Source organism: Haplochromis burtoni, unplaced genomic scaffold (genome assembly GCF_018398535.1).
Source record: "Haplochromis burtoni strain Fernald_Lab_line unplaced genomic scaffold, NCSU_Asbu1 Contig_497, whole genome shotgun sequence".
Taxonomy (NCBI): Eukaryota; Metazoa; Chordata; class Actinopteri; order Cichliformes; family Cichlidae; genus Haplochromis; species Haplochromis burtoni.
Genome location: NW_024582858.1, coordinates 63,450 through 80,256, shown reverse-complemented (window position 1 = coordinate 80,256; position 16,807 = coordinate 63,450). Strand labels below are relative to the sequence as shown.

General features: G+C 41.7%; 3 protein-coding genes across 9 annotated transcripts in view; 1 reads left to right on the top strand and 2 right to left on the bottom strand.

Moving 5' to 3' along the window:
• Positions 1-787: 787 nt before the first annotated feature.
• On the top strand, positions 788-8,186 carry LOC102297374 (retinol-binding protein 1). 7 transcript variants are annotated; one of them, XM_042213924.1, is made up of 5 exons: positions 788-1,316; positions 1,698-1,769; positions 5,390-5,574; positions 7,115-7,216; positions 7,916-8,186. In XM_042213924.1, the coding sequence occupies exons 2-5, from the start codon at positions 1,700-1,702 to the stop codon at positions 7,967-7,969; spliced, it is 411 nt and encodes a 136-aa protein (XP_042069858.1). In that variant the 5' UTR covers positions 788-1,316; positions 1,698-1,699; the 3' UTR covers positions 7,970-8,186. The 7 variants fall into 7 exon arrangements, with proteins under 7 accessions (XP_042069858.1, XP_042069856.1, XP_005946703.1 ...); XM_042213923.1 differs by lacking the exons at positions 788-1,316; positions 1,698-1,769 and adding exons at positions 4,041-4,115; positions 4,841-5,071; XM_014329023.2 differs by lacking the exons at positions 788-1,316; positions 1,698-1,769 and adding exons at positions 4,422-4,529; positions 4,841-5,071.
• A 621-nt stretch (positions 8,187-8,807) lies between these two features.
• clk2b (CDC-like kinase 2b) lies at positions 8,808-15,173 on the bottom strand. The gene is made up of 11 exons (XM_005946643.2): positions 14,626-15,173; positions 13,973-14,063; positions 13,823-13,889; positions 13,606-13,722; positions 13,364-13,530; positions 12,042-12,136; positions 10,928-11,057; positions 10,764-10,846; positions 10,602-10,681; positions 10,433-10,523; positions 8,808-10,345 (listed from the first exon to the last, which is right to left on the bottom strand). The coding sequence occupies exons 1-11, from the start codon at positions 14,689-14,691 to the stop codon at positions 10,163-10,165; spliced, it is 1,170 nt and encodes a 389-aa protein (XP_005946705.1). The 5' UTR covers positions 14,692-15,173; the 3' UTR covers positions 8,808-10,162.
• Positions 15,174-15,367: 194 nt separating this feature from the next.
• The window catches only part of LOC121812267 (meiotic recombination protein REC8 homolog), a 2,668-nt gene continuing 1,228 nt past the window's right edge, over positions 15,368-16,807 (bottom strand). Inside the window, exons 3-6 of the mRNA XM_042213919.1 lie at positions 16,484-16,562; positions 16,300-16,389; positions 16,093-16,202; positions 15,368-15,808 (exon numbers count right to left, since the gene is read on the bottom strand). Of these exons, the coding sequence (XP_042069853.1) occupies positions 15,705-15,808; positions 16,093-16,202; positions 16,300-16,389; positions 16,484-16,562 (383 nt within the window). The 3' untranslated portion in view covers positions 15,368-15,704. The remainder of the gene's footprint in view (positions 15,809-16,092; positions 16,203-16,299; positions 16,390-16,483; positions 16,563-16,807) is intronic.

Sequence of the window (16,807 nt, the reverse complement as noted above, 5' to 3'; positions counted from 1 at the left end):
TGAAAAACAAAACCTAAAAAAACAACCTTCACCGGGTCATTTCTTTCCTCTCTGTTCAGTTTCACTCTGTTCAGTTTCACTTAGGATCACTACAGACAAAGAGGATTGTTTGTTATTAGGATTGTCACAGGTGTAATAGGCACTCCTGTAAAAGCAACTCGTTAACACGAATATCTAAGCAGCCAGTCACGTGGCTGCACCTCAGTGCATTTAGGCATGTAGACACAGTCTTTTAATGGGAGATACAACACTGAAATACACACAGAGAAAAACAACAGCAATTCTAGCTAGTCACAGTATCACATATTTAGCAAATATTTTATTAAATACCCCCATTCAACGACTAATTAAGGTAGATATCTAATTGCCAATCACATAAAAGCATCTCAGTACAAATGGAAACACAATCCTTTATTAAGTCAAGGAGGAGCGTTTGCATAAAGTTATCCTTCCACTGCTAAAACGTGAGATTGAACCAGGGACCTAACGTTCTTCCAAATGAGCTGTTTCAGCAGTTCTGTTTGTGTCTGTTGCTGCACTTTACTCCAATGGTATCCAAAGTCATTGGATCTCAATGTGCATTGTACAGCCAGACAATGTTACCACATCAATATGAACCAAAATCTCTGGGGAATGATTGCAACACCATGTTAAGTGACTGGTCTGTGCAATTATCAGTGTTGTCATGGTGACCTACAAACCATGTGCAAACAGACCATGAGGCAGGGGATGGGCCAAACTGATTTATTATAAATCTCTGATGGAAGCGCAGAGGGCCAGGGGTTGCCAGCAGGCAAGAACAAAGCCAGATGTGGAGGCTGAACTGATGGCTGAGAGCCTGAAGATGCGAGGGAGAGGTTAGTGAGCTGGCTGCTGAGAAAGACACTGAAGCCAGAGCAGAGGAGGCTGCAAAACACTAAAGACAGGATGGCCCTGGGAATCTATCCAAACATTTAGCAAAAGTGACAAGAGGCATGGTCACAAAAACACCAACCTGGCAGAGTGGAAACATCAGTTCTGAGGATATGTAGTGGTCTCATTTGAAGAACTGACTGCAGCTGGTAAGGTTCTGCTTTGACCCCAACACACCTCTTTCAACAACTACAAAACGAGCAGACACATCCCTACAGAGAAAAGGAGAAAGGGAAAGAGGAAGAGAGAGACCTCTGAAAGTGATAGAAGGTCAGCCTGACCCAGAATTAGATGCTGAGGGTGAGTCACTGGCTCAATGTCTTGTACGGCTGCTCTGGGACTTCCCTGCACTTCCATATGAGTACACAGAGAGCAGCAGCAAGTCTCCCCTTCAGTGGCAACAGGTATTAATTATGCTGGACACAGAATGAAAAGAAGGAGCTTATAAACAGCCTAATTCTCTTCCAATGATGTGCTCTCCATGAGACAGCAAATTAGGCCTGACTTTTCTGCTTCCTGAATTGATGCTGTGTTTAATTCATTTCATTTCCACCAACTACAATTTGCAAAATATTTTTACCAATAACTATCATTACTACTAAAATGAGGAAAAAAGAGTTTGAACATGGCTTTAAATGTTATCAATTGTCTCCAGTTTCTAAAAGTACATTATAACGCACTTATCTGCTTACAACACCATGATACATTATTTGTTAAATATAACTATATACTACTGTTGAATGTAAAATGGGGTTACTTAGATCTCCGTGTGTCCTTTTTTTCAGAAATGTGGCCCAGCTGTTCTCCTGATTTCTTATTTTGGCACACTTGTTTGAATGTCTTGGAACGACTCCACAGTGAGTTTTATGCTCTCTGACCTACTCTAATGCCCTACTTGGCACCGAGAGCCCATATGTACACTTCAACCAACCTGTTTGAAGTCCCTCACTCATTTCCACACCCCTCTCCCCTTACTCTTCCTCCTCTGGTGCCCAGAGCACTTTAATTTCTAACAGGTGAGGAAGCTTTAATACTTTAACAAGATCACAGAGAGAAACCACGCCCCCTACCCCAGAGCTCATGCAGACCTGAGATCTGTTTACTAATCCAAAGTTTTGCCTTTTACTACTGAAGATAGCTCGAGGTGGTCCTGTGTCAGCTAGTACAATTCATGAACAGAACAAAGGGGAAACATTACTGAACATTTCCATGTTCATATTCTTCAGGTGTGTGTGTGTGTGTGTGTGTGTGTGTGTGTGTGTGTGTGTGTGTGTGTGTGTGTGCCAGTGTTGTTTTGTCACATGTTGGACACTGATCTCCCTGAAAATCCCTTAAGTGGCTCTTTTTGCTCAACACTGGTTGACATTATAACTTAGCACGTCACCCTAACCTTCACCATCACAGGTGAATGCCTCTGACCCTTACTGCAACTTAACCCTGATTCTAACTTTTACCCTCAGTGGTGTGGTTGTTAACATGCAAAAGATCCTGAGAGCAGAAGGCGACACAAGCTAGTTTACTTCTAGTTCTGATCCCGAGGATACTGTGGCGACCACTTTGGAAACAAGGAAGTGTTTGGAAAAACAAGTGTTTGAGACAAAAATCAAGCGTAGTAATGCGATATTTGCATGTATCTATACAGGAACACTGAATTTGAATATTTTAATAAATTAAAATACTCTCGGAATACAATAAAAAATCTCATGCAGCACCATCCTGAGACAACGTTAGCTGAGTAAACCTACATTAAATTAACTCAAACAACAAACCATCCCACACTGGATACAAGCAGCTTGACAAAACCTCATTCCTAATTCAGAGCAAGCTAATGGCTCAGTCACAGGAGGAAAAATAGAACGGCGACCTCCTTCAATCAACCAAAAATAAATAAATAAATATTGGCTGCCTGGTGATTGCATTATTTTTTTTTTTACATTACTGCTGCAACCTGTGGTGACTATTCAATTCAGATTTATTTATATAATGCCAAATCACGACTCCAATCACCTCCAAGCATTTTACATTGTAAGCCAAAGACCCTACAATAATACAGAGGAAACCCCAACAATCAGATCTTAGCAACACTTAGCAACAGTGAGGACTAACTTGAATTTCAGTAAAAGAAACCTCAGGCAGAAGTAGACTAGTCTGAGGGTCGACTAAATGGTTTCCCATTATTATTACTGTATTATCAGAAACAAATTACATGTAATTGCCAACTTGACCCCATTCAATCGCAGACTGATAGCAAACTGACTCCCTCTTATGGCGGGTTTTAGTAACAGTGCTGGCATGCTTGGAAACAAAAAAGTGAATTGAGATAACTATCTTATTTGATAAAGAGACGATGACAAAGTTTAACTCTTAGGACATAATTTGCAGTTTAACAATAAGGTGATGGATCCTTTAAATATGTTATTGCAGTACTCGGTATATGGCGAAATGTTATAAATGTCAATGATATCGTATCTTGGGGTGTTTGGTGACTCCCACCTATATAAAAAGCAATGAGGTCCTCGGTTTTTCTCCTTATGGTGACAAAGGCCGATGTGGCATCGGGTGAACTGAGCCTCATTTAGATGACTAGACGAGTGTTTACACACACCTAGACTGATACGGGGAGATTTATAGATCACGTCACATGTGCACGTGGGGTTTTGAGACTGTCTTCGGGCTGCCAGCTTCTACCCAGATCCACAAATGTAAGCAGCATTCACGTACTAACAGAAAACTGGGACATTTGGGCTTTCTGTGGAATTCCCCAATTTAAGATTACAGACGCCATATAGGAGCCTAGATGTAGTCATTCTACATCACCTGGATTAAATCTATATTTAAAAATGAGCAAGAGTTATCCTATACTCGCTTCAGAGAAGGAGCTCTAACTGACCGTTTTACATCAGAAGAACATCCAGCAAGCAGTGCAGGTTATTTAAACCATATATCAACTTTCACAGGCTATTACTCGTTTTCTAGTCGAGGGATGATATATGAAAAACACATGAAGCTCAGATGTCCCAGTTCTCCACCCTCACTTGAAAGCAGCTTACATTTGGCAGCTTAAAAATTGTCTCCAAAATCCACGTGCACATGTGACGGGATCTGTGCGTGTCACCGGGGATTTATACTTATGTGTAGGGATGTCGTAACCCCTTCCCCCGAATCCTACGACGTCACCAGACGTGCACCAGCTTACTGGAAATGTAAGTACAGGTGGCGTCGAAGGAGCTGGCAGCTGCTGTGATTGGACTGTGGATCCCTGCTATGCATTTCCGGCTACCTGTTCGCCGCAGTTTTTGAATTTATCACCGAGAATAATAATAATCATCATCACCTCAGTATAAAGACTCACAAACCTTGGATAAGTGAAAGAAAAAGGATGGATGGAGATGTTAGGGAGATAGTTTCGGCAATCAGTATGGATGTGATGAAATATACAAAGAAGTGGAAGGGGGTCGGGGTCGGGGTGGCGAGGGACAAAAAATTAGCCCCAGGGGGAGACAAAAAAGCAACTGACCACTACAAAGAGTAGGGACCCAAGAGGGGGAAAGCCCCGGCATTTAATTTGTTTCCATCGTGGCTGACACCGCATATAAAACACCGGGACAGACGATAAGGTAATTACAGGGAACACCACGCAAAAGCTGGCAACTACGTCGGTCAGTTACGTAGCTTACGTCGTCAGCTGTACAAAGGTTCACCGCAGAAGTGATGATTAGACTTCTGCGATCAACAGGCGATTCGTGCACGGCTATTTAACGAGCTGTAAGTGAGCGAAAAGAACATCGCAAGTATTTGTAGACATTTGTGCGCGCTGGAAGTTGAAAATAAAAAGCTAAAATAGCAGATTTGTGAAGTTTAAATTATTACTATTTATTCGCATGGAATCTCTTTAGATTAATCTGTATTTGTGTTTCGATTGGAGCAGGTATTTGCCAGGGCTTACAATTTACGCACAAGTGGTTGTACACTAATCTTGGTTCAGACTTGTGGGTCGGCAGCTGATCCGTGGGATCCAGACGGGACGGGAGGAAAAACCAGAACAAGGCAAAGCAGGAATTTCTGGAGTTTCTTAAGGAAAAAATGACTAAACCTAATTACTCCGGCACCTATCATATGGTGGAGCAGGAGAATGTGGACGCCTACCTGACAGGTTTAGGTACCAGTCTTTATGCAGCATATTTTATAGTATTATTACCATCAAATGTTTAACGGGTAAAACCCTCTCATTTAACATTCATCTTTCATGCGTTTATCTTTAAATAATTGTTTATATGTTGACTGATTCATAATCTTCAGTGTCTGGTTTAGTGATGTGGACTATCTACATTTCCAGCAGCACATTAGTGTAATGAAATCACCACCTTTGACCCACTTACACCCTCACAAGTGTGTGTTCACTCCACCTGCAGTGTCTGAGGTAGAAAAGATCCCCCCATAAGTGTGGCTTACAAAATCTTTCCCTCTTTTCTCCCAGATGTTAATGTTGCTTTGAGGAAGATCGTGTGTATGTTGAAGCCCACTAAAGAGATCATCCATGACCCAGAGACAGGAGCCATGAAAATCAACACAATCACTACCTTCAAGAATTTCAGCATGGATTTTAATATTGGAAAAGAATTTACTGAGGACCTGAGGATAGTGGATGGCCGTACCTGTCAGGTGTGTGTTGTGTTTTTTCCAAAGTTTGCTTTGAAGGTTAGGTACTTGAGTAAAGTCTGTATACTTCCTGCTGGGATTATTCCATAACCACTCGTTGTTGTTTAAAAACCCAGAATAAGAAACAGTCAGCTCCTTCCCAAGTAACCATTCAATGATGGGCTATGATGATATTCTTCAGCTGAATGCTAAACAGAGACGACTCATATCCCAGATTTATGAACTTATCAGTAACCTTAATCCGTGCTCCACTGACCGTCTGAGACTGGGACACTGACTTGGGGATAACTTTAACTGATGAGCCCTGGAACTCTGTCCTAAACTTGGTGCGCTAATCATCTGTCTTTGCTGGTGCAAAGTGTTCACTTAACTAATGCTAGATTAGTAAGGATTTATCCCAATGTTGACCCGAAATGTCCTCGGTGAGAGTCCAGACAGCAGATCTGACACACATGTGTTGGTTGTGCCCGGGATTGCCCTCCTTATGGTGAGGAATTTTTAAAGCATTTGATGAAATGTTTAAAATGTAATGTGACCCTGAGGCGGGGTTTGTGCACATTTGCCAGCCAGGACTCGTGTTATTGTGGCTTTTACCACTTTGCTTGTAAAATGCTTGAGTTTTCAGAAGTGGGAAGTGTGTCATGGCCCAAACAGAGGAGGTTCCTCTGTTGTATTGATTTGATTTATTGATTTACTGATGCTCATCAGTCTGGAGAGGTTATAAAACCATCCTTAAAGAGTTTGTCTCGACAACAGTGACAGTGTTCAGGTTACTGAGTCTAACATCAGCAGAACATTAAATGGCGATAGAGTCCATCGTAGCAGCGCAAACTCGACCTGCAGATTGCTAAAGATCTCACTGGGAAACCAGAAGGCTGTTTGAACTCGAATTCATGTATAGATGATGCTGAAGTAGAACTTTTTTTAGTATGAAATAAGAAGTCTTGTGTTTGGACAAAGGAAATGGCCATGGTGGCGTCATGTTTTGGATCGGTTTTTGTGCATTTAGTCTTAAACAACTGGATGAAATCTGAATTACACCAGAAAAGTCTCAAGGAGGTGACAGGACCCCTGTCCGTGGATTAAATCTCAGGAGGAAATGGATCATAAAACAAAAACATCACCCCAAACTCACAAGTTGTTCCACCAAAGTGATGTTAAGGAGATCAAAGATGTTTTGGAAAGTCAAAGCCCAAACTATTATCTTTAAATGTTCTTTTTTTTTTTAGTTATTGCTGTCTACAGGGTGTCACATGATACAAAAGATGCAAAGATACAAAAATATTGGATCATTTTTTATCAGGTCCAACTAATATATTCATGTAATTTTTAAACAAATATCTAAAATCTGATGTTTTTGGTCACATCTTTGAAAAAATGAAGTATATTTTAAAGGCTCCATGACCTTTCACGCATCACTGTATTAGTCTCCACCCCTTTTTTGCTTTGCATAAAGCTTCTTGTCTCTTTGTGTGGCTGAGTGTTGTGTGAGCTACTGTACATGCTAATGTTTCACACTAACGGCATCTCTGTGGTTACACAGACTACAGTAGATTGGGACGGCGACAAGCTGGTTTGTGTACAGCGAGGCGAGAAAGAGGGACGAGGCTGGACGCACTGGCTGGAGGGCGACAAGCTGCATTTGGTAAGGATGTACGAGGGGAAGAAGAGGCCAGTGCAGAGAGAAAGCAAGGAAGAGGGAAGAAGGAAAATGAAAGCTTAAAGGGAAGTGATGGAGAAATTGATATGCTAAATGAGGGAGGGTATTCAAATAAGGCAGGTTTTAGAAGTTATTCATTGGCTAATTCTGTTACTGTCTTTGTGAGAAAAGGTTTTTATTAAGAGGTCTGTGGAGTTTGTATGTGCCTAAAAGGGGAAAGTCCATCACCTAACAAAGGAGTACACACAAACTGAATGCACAAGTGCTACAGAAGCTCAGAGGCACATTTGTTCTAGAACAGTTAAAACTCATAGCTTATCTTTCATTGCTGGTTACGTTTTCAAACAGTCAGCATTCTCCCACTAAAAAGCTCTCACAAATTTAGAGAAAGTGTTGCCGATGCTAAACTCAATATGCTGGGGAATACCAGCGACGGTTTCAGAGGTTACACAAAGGGAACAGTGAGGGACTAATGAAGAGGTGGAGGAGGAAAGTGGGAGCGGGCTGAAAAGACCTGATGAATAGATGTGAAAGAGTGGAAGACGGATTATGAGGTCAAAGCATGAGCTGGTGAGGGGGGTGTTCTGGACAGAATCCCAAATGTTCTTGTTGCTTCTCACCATTCATTTACACCCTCTCACCTCATGTTTTTTTTCCCTCTTCTTCTCCGTCTCTTCTCTGCAGGAAATGAGAGTTCAAGGCGTCGCAGCAAAGCAAGTCTTCAAGAAGGCTGAATGAAGTCACTGAAAATGTTTTACAGTCAATAGTCTCATTTTAAAGGTAGCCGGTACGAGAGTCGTGTATATAGCATTATTTATTAACAATATATTTGAAGTACAACAGCAAAACTGAATATTTGTGGAAAAAAACATTGTTCTGAGAGAAGAGAGTTGTAGAGCTTTTGTAAAGGTCTTTCCCTATGTTGCACAATCTTATAAAGAAGTGGTGCATCTGTCATGTTTCTTATTTTAAATGATAAGGTGTATGTGTGTGTGCGCGTACGTGCGTATGTGTGTGCGTGTGTGTTTCTGCATCTTCATATCTAAAGTGATTTTTATGCATTAATGCACTGGAACCCTGAACTTCTACAGAAATTACCAAATGGAAGTGCATGTGAAAACTGTCTGGAACAGTCTGATCGGACGCTAGCTGATCTTTAACCTCCGGCTTCCTGGTTCAAAGTCCGCGTGATGTCACATTGCGCCCGTGTGACAGTAGAACACCTAAATATGCATTCACTGCCAGTGAGTGGGCGTCATGCATCCTGCCTCTTGCACTCGCTTTCAGCATTGCAAAGGCTGAAGAGGGGAAACTGGCGAGTACACGCTCGCGCTCAGCAGAGTGACCATGCTCTCTGCTCAGCTGCACTCAATCAAGATGCCAGAGGAGGGCTGAGTAGTGTGTGAATGTATGAGTGATGAACTGAAAGGTTGCAAGAAGGCATCTGAATTAATTCAATGACTGCAGGTGCTATTTTATGCAAAATTTATTACAGAAAACATCAAAATTGCCATAAAGTGACTGCAAGCACAAAACTGAAAGGATCATACATCTTCAGCTTTTAAATACATCATGTCCTCCAAATGTTAGAGACGTATCTGAATACATTTTATTTTTTCCCTTTAAAATGTCCAATTTTAGAACATGTTTCTTTTATTAGCATGAAGACAACGTCTGTTGTGTTTGTTATAACCATTACTACATCACCTGTTTCCAAACTTCAGTGTTTTTGCTAGGGTGACCAGATGTCCCTTTTTTTGTGGGACGCCGCAGCAGTTTTATGACATCTCCCACATACAGAAGCAAAGTCCCACATTTACACTGCACTTTCCTAAACTCTGTTTTGTTTTTTGTTATTTTTTAGCCTTCCCTGAGTTTAAAGAACGCAGGGAAGGCTTTTTATTATATTTAACTGGAGGTTAGCAAGAAGTCACCAAAAAGTTAGCAGCTTGTTTAATCTGATGGAATCTACCACAAAGAAAATGATTTGGCAGTTTATACTGAGAAATAAAATTTTTGTCTCTTTAGATAAAATTATACTTCAATTTCTCAGATGGGGAAATATGGCACGAAGTGACACAGTGCATGTGTGTTATAACTGACTAGAAAAATCGTATTTTTTTTTTTAGATATGGCTAATATAAGAACATGAATCGTGAATACAGGGTTAAATAAGGACTACTGCATCAGTTGATTTGCTTGTTAAGGTCAGTTCTCCATTAGTAGTTTAACGTTTGGCACCTGCGCCATTTCTTCATCTTTTTTCCTCCAATATAAAAAGTACAGCATAAAAAAGTAAAAGCAAATAACTTTTATATTTTTCAATTGTTTCCTTTTTTAATGTTATATATAATTATTTTATTTGTTTAATGTTTTATATAATTAAAACTACACACTAGAAAATTACACTTAAAAAAATCACATTTATTCTAATTAATATCTAGAGACTCATTACCTCAAAATAAAATGCTTCTGTTCTGGAGGATACATTAAGGCTGAGACTGTTGGATTTTTATAATGTCACGTAGGTTGCATTTGTCAAGTCTTTCCATACTTAACAAGCTTGTAAACAATTTTAAGACAATTTTAACAGAAACATAGAAAAGCAAACAAACATAAAAATAATATGCTCAGAAAAAAATTGCTAGCACCTTTAGACAAACGTGTCTGCTAAATAAATTTTTTCCCCTACTTGAAAGGATGATGCTTCTCTTTTCTCTCTTCCAGCTCAATCAGCTGTAACTGTTCAAACTTCTTTTATCTGAGAAGCTGCTTACAATGATGCTTTCAGACTTTCTCTTTCACTGTTAGCTGTCATTTCAGTGTTTAACTCAAATAACTTAAACCTCTTATTTTTAAAGCTTAAATTACAAATAAACTTGCAAACACCCTCACCATATGGTCCACATATGGTTAAGTGTCTACCAAAGGTCATCTGCTCATGTCACAGCTGTTCCTCCACCCCTGACTTCTTCCTGGATGATGGAGGGGCTGGAAGAAAGGATGGCACAGAGCGGAGGAAAGAGAAATACGCTTTGAGGGCTCGTACTCCAGCATCCTCTCTAGGAGATCGAAAAAATGGTGGTGTTCTCTCCCGTGTGATAACAAGTATTCCTGTAAAACAAGGAGAGAGACATTATATTCAAATGGTGGGCCCCGAGCAGATAATGCTTATCTGTGGTCCGCCTGCCCACGGCTCACCCTTAACGGCTTGCATTTGGATTTGACGTAGCGTCCGGCTTTGGAGCACTCGTTCCAGTCTAGATGTCCACGGTGGAAATACTTCTGCTTTCTGAGAATCAAAATGAAGAGTCGTCAGATCAAAGTGTTTCAGAGTTTGTGACAATGAGAGGGTGCACGAGCGGGATACCTGCTCCTCTGAATCATCTTCTGAGGAATCGGTCCCTGTACTCTCTCTATCATAGCAAGATGCTCCTTGTTGTCATGAGTCTGTAAGTGGACACAAGAGGAAGTAAAGACCATGACAAATAAAAAGACAAAGTTCGTCTTACTTTTATGTCGAATGTGTGACCTGGAAGAGTGTGAACCCTTTGTAGTATTCAAACAGGATGCAGCCGATACTCCACACATCACACGGTTGACTCCAACCCAACTCTGTGGAAGAAGGAATAGCTTTGTTACCAACTGGACTGGGCAGGTCCTGGATACTCCCCGAGCTAAAATGACATTTCTTACCAAGTATGACCTCTGGGGCTCGGTAGTGACGAGTAGAGATGATGACAGAGTGGTGTTCGTGGTCAAAGGTGGCGCTGCCGAAGTCGACGAGCCGCACCGCGGTGTCGTTTACTTGCCTTTCATTGCACTTCTAAATGGGCGACAGGTGGAAACACTGTAAACCCTCCCAACTTCGCTCATTTAAAGTATAATCTTTGTATTTTCCTGCTATTGATGATGCTTTGATAAAAATGATAAAGAGCATTAGGCTTGCGCTAATGTGATGAAAATAACAAAAAGTTATGAACAATTTTACAATACTGCAACACAGTAGGACAAAACAAGAACGAGTCTATCAGATTAGAAAAACAGCAACAACAAAAACGCTACTATCGGCTGTTTCCATGTGGACAAGGGGTCACTGTAGCTGGTAGCTCTGCATGTTTGATTTGGTTGCGTTTTACAGCAGATGCCCTTCGTGACACAACCCCACCAGCAGATAAACCCCCTTAATCTCCCACTTCTTTTTTGGTTGGATTAAACTAATTAGATTAAACATCTCAATCAACTAACTGAATCAATGTCTCACAACGTCTCATTTAACCCAGTTAACCTTAAAAAACCCTGCTTGGTGGATTTAACTAATTCCAAGAAAGTCAACAAGCTTGTTCTCCCTTTTTTGCTAAATGCAACACTGTGTCTCCACTTTGGTCTTGTCTGTTCACAGGACATTGGTCCAGAAGCCATGTGATTTGTTCAGATACAAACCAAGCCATGGTGCCGTCATAAAGTTTAATAAGCTTGGACATCCTGATTTAACAGGAAGCAGTAAGGGTGTATTTAGTTTTCGTTTTTATGTGGCTGTGAAAAACGAAGAAAAAGTGGAGATTCCCATAAATAAAAATTCAGCAATATGTCTCAGAGCTGCCACATATTTTCCTGCAAAGGTCAACAAACAAGCTGCAGCCTTCCTGGATAAATATGAGATTATAAAAAGCATACATGTGGGTGTCTGATTTCTGCTGAAACAAATTTGCACCCAAATGAAAAGCTGCATTTTTCTGCCATCATTAATCCCCGCTTTTTCTACCATCCCCTGAAGCGCTCAGCCATCACGCCTGCAGCCATTTCTGACCTTCTCGGCGTTGTATATGAGGGAGTAGTCCGAGTTGACGAAGAGGATGTTCTCAGGCTTCAGGTCAGTGTGAGTCAGCTTGTTGTCATGGAGAACTGCAGAGGAAACGGGAGGGAAGTTCAGATGAGGAAGTTCATCATGAGCAGACACCTCAAATGTGGTTGATTGTAGACAGCTGGATGTGACAGATTTACAGCAGCGAATTAAATGTTAGTAGATAGGATATTACAAAGATTATATATCAGAAACCCGAATGAAGCCACTCTGTCTGATGAAGTGTTGGTTTAATTAAAGCAGAGGACTCTTTGATGGTGCGATGCGTTCCAGCTGAGGAGTAACCTCCATGGCCGAAAACTGAACCCGAGGTGAAGCTGCCAAAAACTACAGCTTCTCTAATGGCCACTTGAGGCCAGTTCCAAAAGCAAGTCAATCCCCATGACCCCATGTGTTAAGACACATGTTTACAGTACAAAAAACCTTCGGCTTCTGTGGATAGTTTCCACTTTCATAACAACGCTATGGAGCTGACCTTTTTGTAATAACTCATCCACTTGGATACTAGAGTTAAGGATGTTGCTGCTTTGATTGGCAGGTCTCCCAACACATGCAGCTGGAGCCGAGTGGCATTTGAGTTTTTAAAAAAGCTTTTAAATAGAGAAATTTAATATTATTACATCCTGTGTGGTACAGCCCAGCTTCAGGTTTAGTTTGCAATATCTGTGCATTGCACGTGCATCTAAAAATGTGATACCTCTTGTCTCCAAAAAACGAAAAACAAAAACATTTCAATGACCAAAAAAGTAGCATTAAACTAATCTAAACCAATGTGTGAAGTCACAGTGGATGAACCCATCTTCTATAAAATCTGTGGTTGCAGCTCATCTTTTGTGCTGTTTATGTTTAAATATTTAGGAGTGCATGCTCTGCTTTTATTTTGGAGAATCGTAGGCCGTGGTTTACAGCATCCTGTCTCATTCTGAAGTTAATTTGCCAGCATGATATCAAGCAAATGATACCATGTTATGGCTACATAACAAATGGTTGTACTGAATATGAAATTAATATTTGATATGACTAAATTATAAATAGCAGACTTGTCTGAGATTTGCAAATGATTGCGTTCGGTTATTGACTAGAATTAATCACTGGATGATATCAATCATCGTGAATGAAATCAATCACTCACTGCCCTAACTGCTCCTGCGTCTTGCTCTAATTTGCCGTGTTTAATCTGCTTAGTCTCATCCCTGGCATTGATGCAGAGGTGCAGCAGAAAAGGGAAAGTGGTGCTGCACACTCTGTATGATGCATATTGGACTCACAGCTGACAGCGTGGCAGATCTGCTGGGCCATGTGTCGGATCTGGTTAATTGGATACGGCAGGAAGTTGTTTGATTTCAAGAAGTCAAATGTGCTGAGAGACAGCAGCTCAAAGGAGATGCACACATGGCCGTAGTAGTTAAACCAGTTGAGCATCTGCACGCAGTTACTGATGAGGAAGAGAAACAGAGGGTGAAACATAAAGCACATGAAACGGGTAACAGCGTTTCAATCACAGACTCACTGTTTGTTGTGCGGATCCTTCTCACTGATCTTCTCCAGGACGTTGATTTCCAATTTGGCTGCTTCTCTGTATTTGTCCTGGTTCTTAATGATCTTCAATGCAATTTGATTTCCTCCTCTGTTTTTAAACACTGTTTTTAAAAAAAAAAAAAAAAACCCCCCCCCCCCCACACACACTGCACATTGATTCAACTTGAAACTTCTGATGAAAAACCTACCTGCTGTGGTCCACACACTGAACCACTTTCCCAAAGGTCCCCTCACCTAAAGTGTCGACTATCTCATCTGCAAGACAGATAAAGATCAGCTTAATGACGGAGCACCGTAACGAGGCTGCTTACTCTTCCTACATCTGTGCTGCAACCTACATCTGTCTTCAAGGACGTCACCACTTTTGTAGATCAGGTGACCATTTTCAGAGTCCCTCTCACTGTCATTTGCAGCCCGGTCACTTCTTCTCTGCAAACAAAGTCAGCCACATTCATGACAAGGTGGAGCAAAAGATCAAAAAAACATCAACCTGCTTCTGTCACACCCCACCTAAAAACACACCGAGTAACATCTGACCTCTGGGTCTGTAAGGAGAAAGGTCACCAGCTGGACATACCCGTGCACTCAAGCTTGCATGGTTACAGAAGCTCACACAGCTTTGTGTACATCCTCCTGCCGAGGCTGTCCTAATGCAGCCATGATTAATGCATTAAGGTCGATCTCAAAGACCTGAGCCTGCCGTAAAGGGGGCTCATAAGAAAATGCCAGATGACTCTCTTTGGAGGAGCTGAGGCTCTATTTCCATCCACATTCTGAGACTGTTATTAATATCAGAAGCTCAGCATGTGAGTAACTGACACTTAGCGCAGGACATGGGCCACTGACATACATAAACACAACCAATCTGCACATTCATTGTTAGAAAGCTGGTGATCTTTAAGAGATCAACACATAGTGCAGCTGGTTAAAAGTAAATCACACAGACTTAGAAAGAGACACAAAAACATGCTCAAAGAATGCAGATACTCACAGAAAGGCAGAGGCAAATACAGTCCAGAAAACCCTTAAACAGAGAATGCAGCTCTGTCTTTCCCATTGCACAGCAGTGCAGATCTACTCAGAGAAAAGACGAGAGTGGAAGAGAGGCGGATGGAGGGATGCTGCACGGGAGGTGAAGGCGAGATGCAGGTGAGGTAGCGGCAGGAACAAAAGGCGATGAGGAAATGTGGAGAGGAAAAGCGCCAAGGTCAGCACGATAAATAGTCAAGTAGCAGCACGGGAACAAACTGGAGGACGAGGAGTTGTGAAAAAGTAAAAAATAGCCTGCAGTGTTGTCAGCTGAAACCAGAAGTGAAAGGAAGACACGATGCCGAAGCTTCACCACGAAAGTGACAAAAGAAGAAAGAATATCTTAGGGAGAATAGAGAAAAAGTAAAAGGCAAACACTGAAAGTAAGCGAACACGACAGCTGAAGCAGACAAACACAAAAAGTGAGGAACAGACGGACAGAGAGGAGGGCGAGCTGAGACAGACGCTAAGAATAAACTTTGGTCACAACCCCCTGAGAAAGTTTTCAGATGAGAATCAAGATGTGGGCACAGGGGCTGAGTGGATCCAGTTTCACTCAACTTACTTCCTCTCCTCCTTGCACCTCCTTAACCCCGGCGGTATGATTTTCCACACCCGTCCTCCTCCGCACGCTACATATACTTTGTTGCGTGCATGCGGCGCCCGCTTTCGTCACAGAAATAACTCACAGAGGTCACAAAAATTCATTTATTTTGCAGTTCAACAGAACACAGCACAGTTCAACTGAGTGCACAGAACAACAACGACAACACTTCTGTTTGATTGCAGATAAAACAATAAAAATTGTTAAAATATTTATCAGAAATCTCATAAACCTGGTAGCACTAAGGAACAATTATAAAAACAACACTTAATCGCATTAAAAGCTCCATAAAATGCTTTTTAAACCCTTCTCGTGAAATGATCTCTCACAAAACACCGCTTTGTATTTATGATGCTGTTGAACACGAAGTTTCCAGTCTGGCTTTAAGACGGGACGAGTCCGATCAGGAGGCTCAGCGCTGCTTCGCTGCTTCCATGTTACAAAGTCAGATGTATTTCTTCATAGTTGGAGCCACGAAATATGAAGATGTCACCATAAGGCTCATCCTGCTCCACACGCAGCTTCCTGGCAGATAAAGATGCTACCCACCAACACAACACACACACACATAAACGGTCACTGGAGCACAGAAAAGATCTCATGTTTTTAAAGCAAATTACTTTTCCATGAATGTACACAAGTCACCAGTATGTTTGTTCATCAGTTCATTCCTAAAGCTTCCACTAGTGACACTGTTTGTTATTTCAACCTTTATAAACTGAAGGTCACGGGCCAGGGACCGCCACAGCCTTGGCGCTGTACCATTAATACAATTTTAACATGAGTGACATGACAGTTCGATGATAAGTGAAAGTGCCTGCTTACCCAGAAGCCGCTGAAAAACATTGCTGACACTTTTGCGGTTGACCTCGGGCGGCAAGAGGGACTGAAAAAGCAGAGGCTCTACTTCACCTTCGGCCAATTCTGGCAGCAACCTGGCAACAAACAAACCACATTCCTGTCTCCAAATCGAACTCAAACATCGGGAGACACTAAAGAGAGAGTCGTCTCTGTTTTTCTGCTGGTTATTACCGAGGTGACTCCGCGGCTACTCTCCCAGGCAACTCGTCCGACACCTCTGGGATGTCCCTCAGTGTAGAAATAGACCTGGAGAGAGTGGACCTGCCAAATGATGGGTGCACATGAGTGTGATTGCTCACACACACACACACCTGCACATCAACACACACAGAGATCTTCTTTGATACTTACTTACCCTTCGGATAGATATAAGGGGGAGATCTCCCGAGACACCTCTCTCTGGTCACTGCCCTCCAGTGGCAGTGCACCCTGGGCTGGATGTATACATGCATATTAAAATGAATGCATCTTATCGTATTTTAAAAGCCATTAGTGTTACACGCCTGACCTGACCTCTGACCTCAGGCTCACCCCATGTGAATGCACAGAAGGTTTTAGCTTGTGCCAAATAAATCTGCAATGCTAACACACTGAGGACAAAATGTTACATCCAGTTAAGCTATAACACACACACACACACACACACACACACACACACACACACACACACACACACACA

Coding starts and splice junctions, on each gene's coding strand:
- LOC102297374 (XM_042213923.1), top strand. CDS start 4,996: ATGACTAAACCTAATTACTCCGGCACCTATCATATGGTGGAGCAGGAG. Junction 5,072..5,389: donor CGCCTACCTGACAGGTTTAG/GTACCAGTCTTT, acceptor CTTTTCTCCCAG/ATGTTAATGTTGCTTTGAGG. Junction 7,217..7,915: donor AGGGCGACAAGCTGCATTTG/GTAAGGATGTAC, acceptor TCTTCTCTGCAG/GAAATGAGAGTTCAAGGCGT.
- clk2b (XM_005946643.2), bottom strand. CDS start 14,691: ATGGGAAAGACAGAGCTGCATTCTCTGTTTAAGGGTTTTCTGGACTGT. Junction 14,064..14,625: donor GTATTTGCCTCTGCCTTTCT/GTGAGTATCTGC, acceptor CTTTGTTTGCAG/AGAAGAAGTGACCGGGCTGC. Junction 10,847..10,927: donor AGCCCCAGAGGTCATACTTG/GTAAGAAATGTC, acceptor CTTCTTCCACAG/AGTTGGGTTGGAGTCAACCG.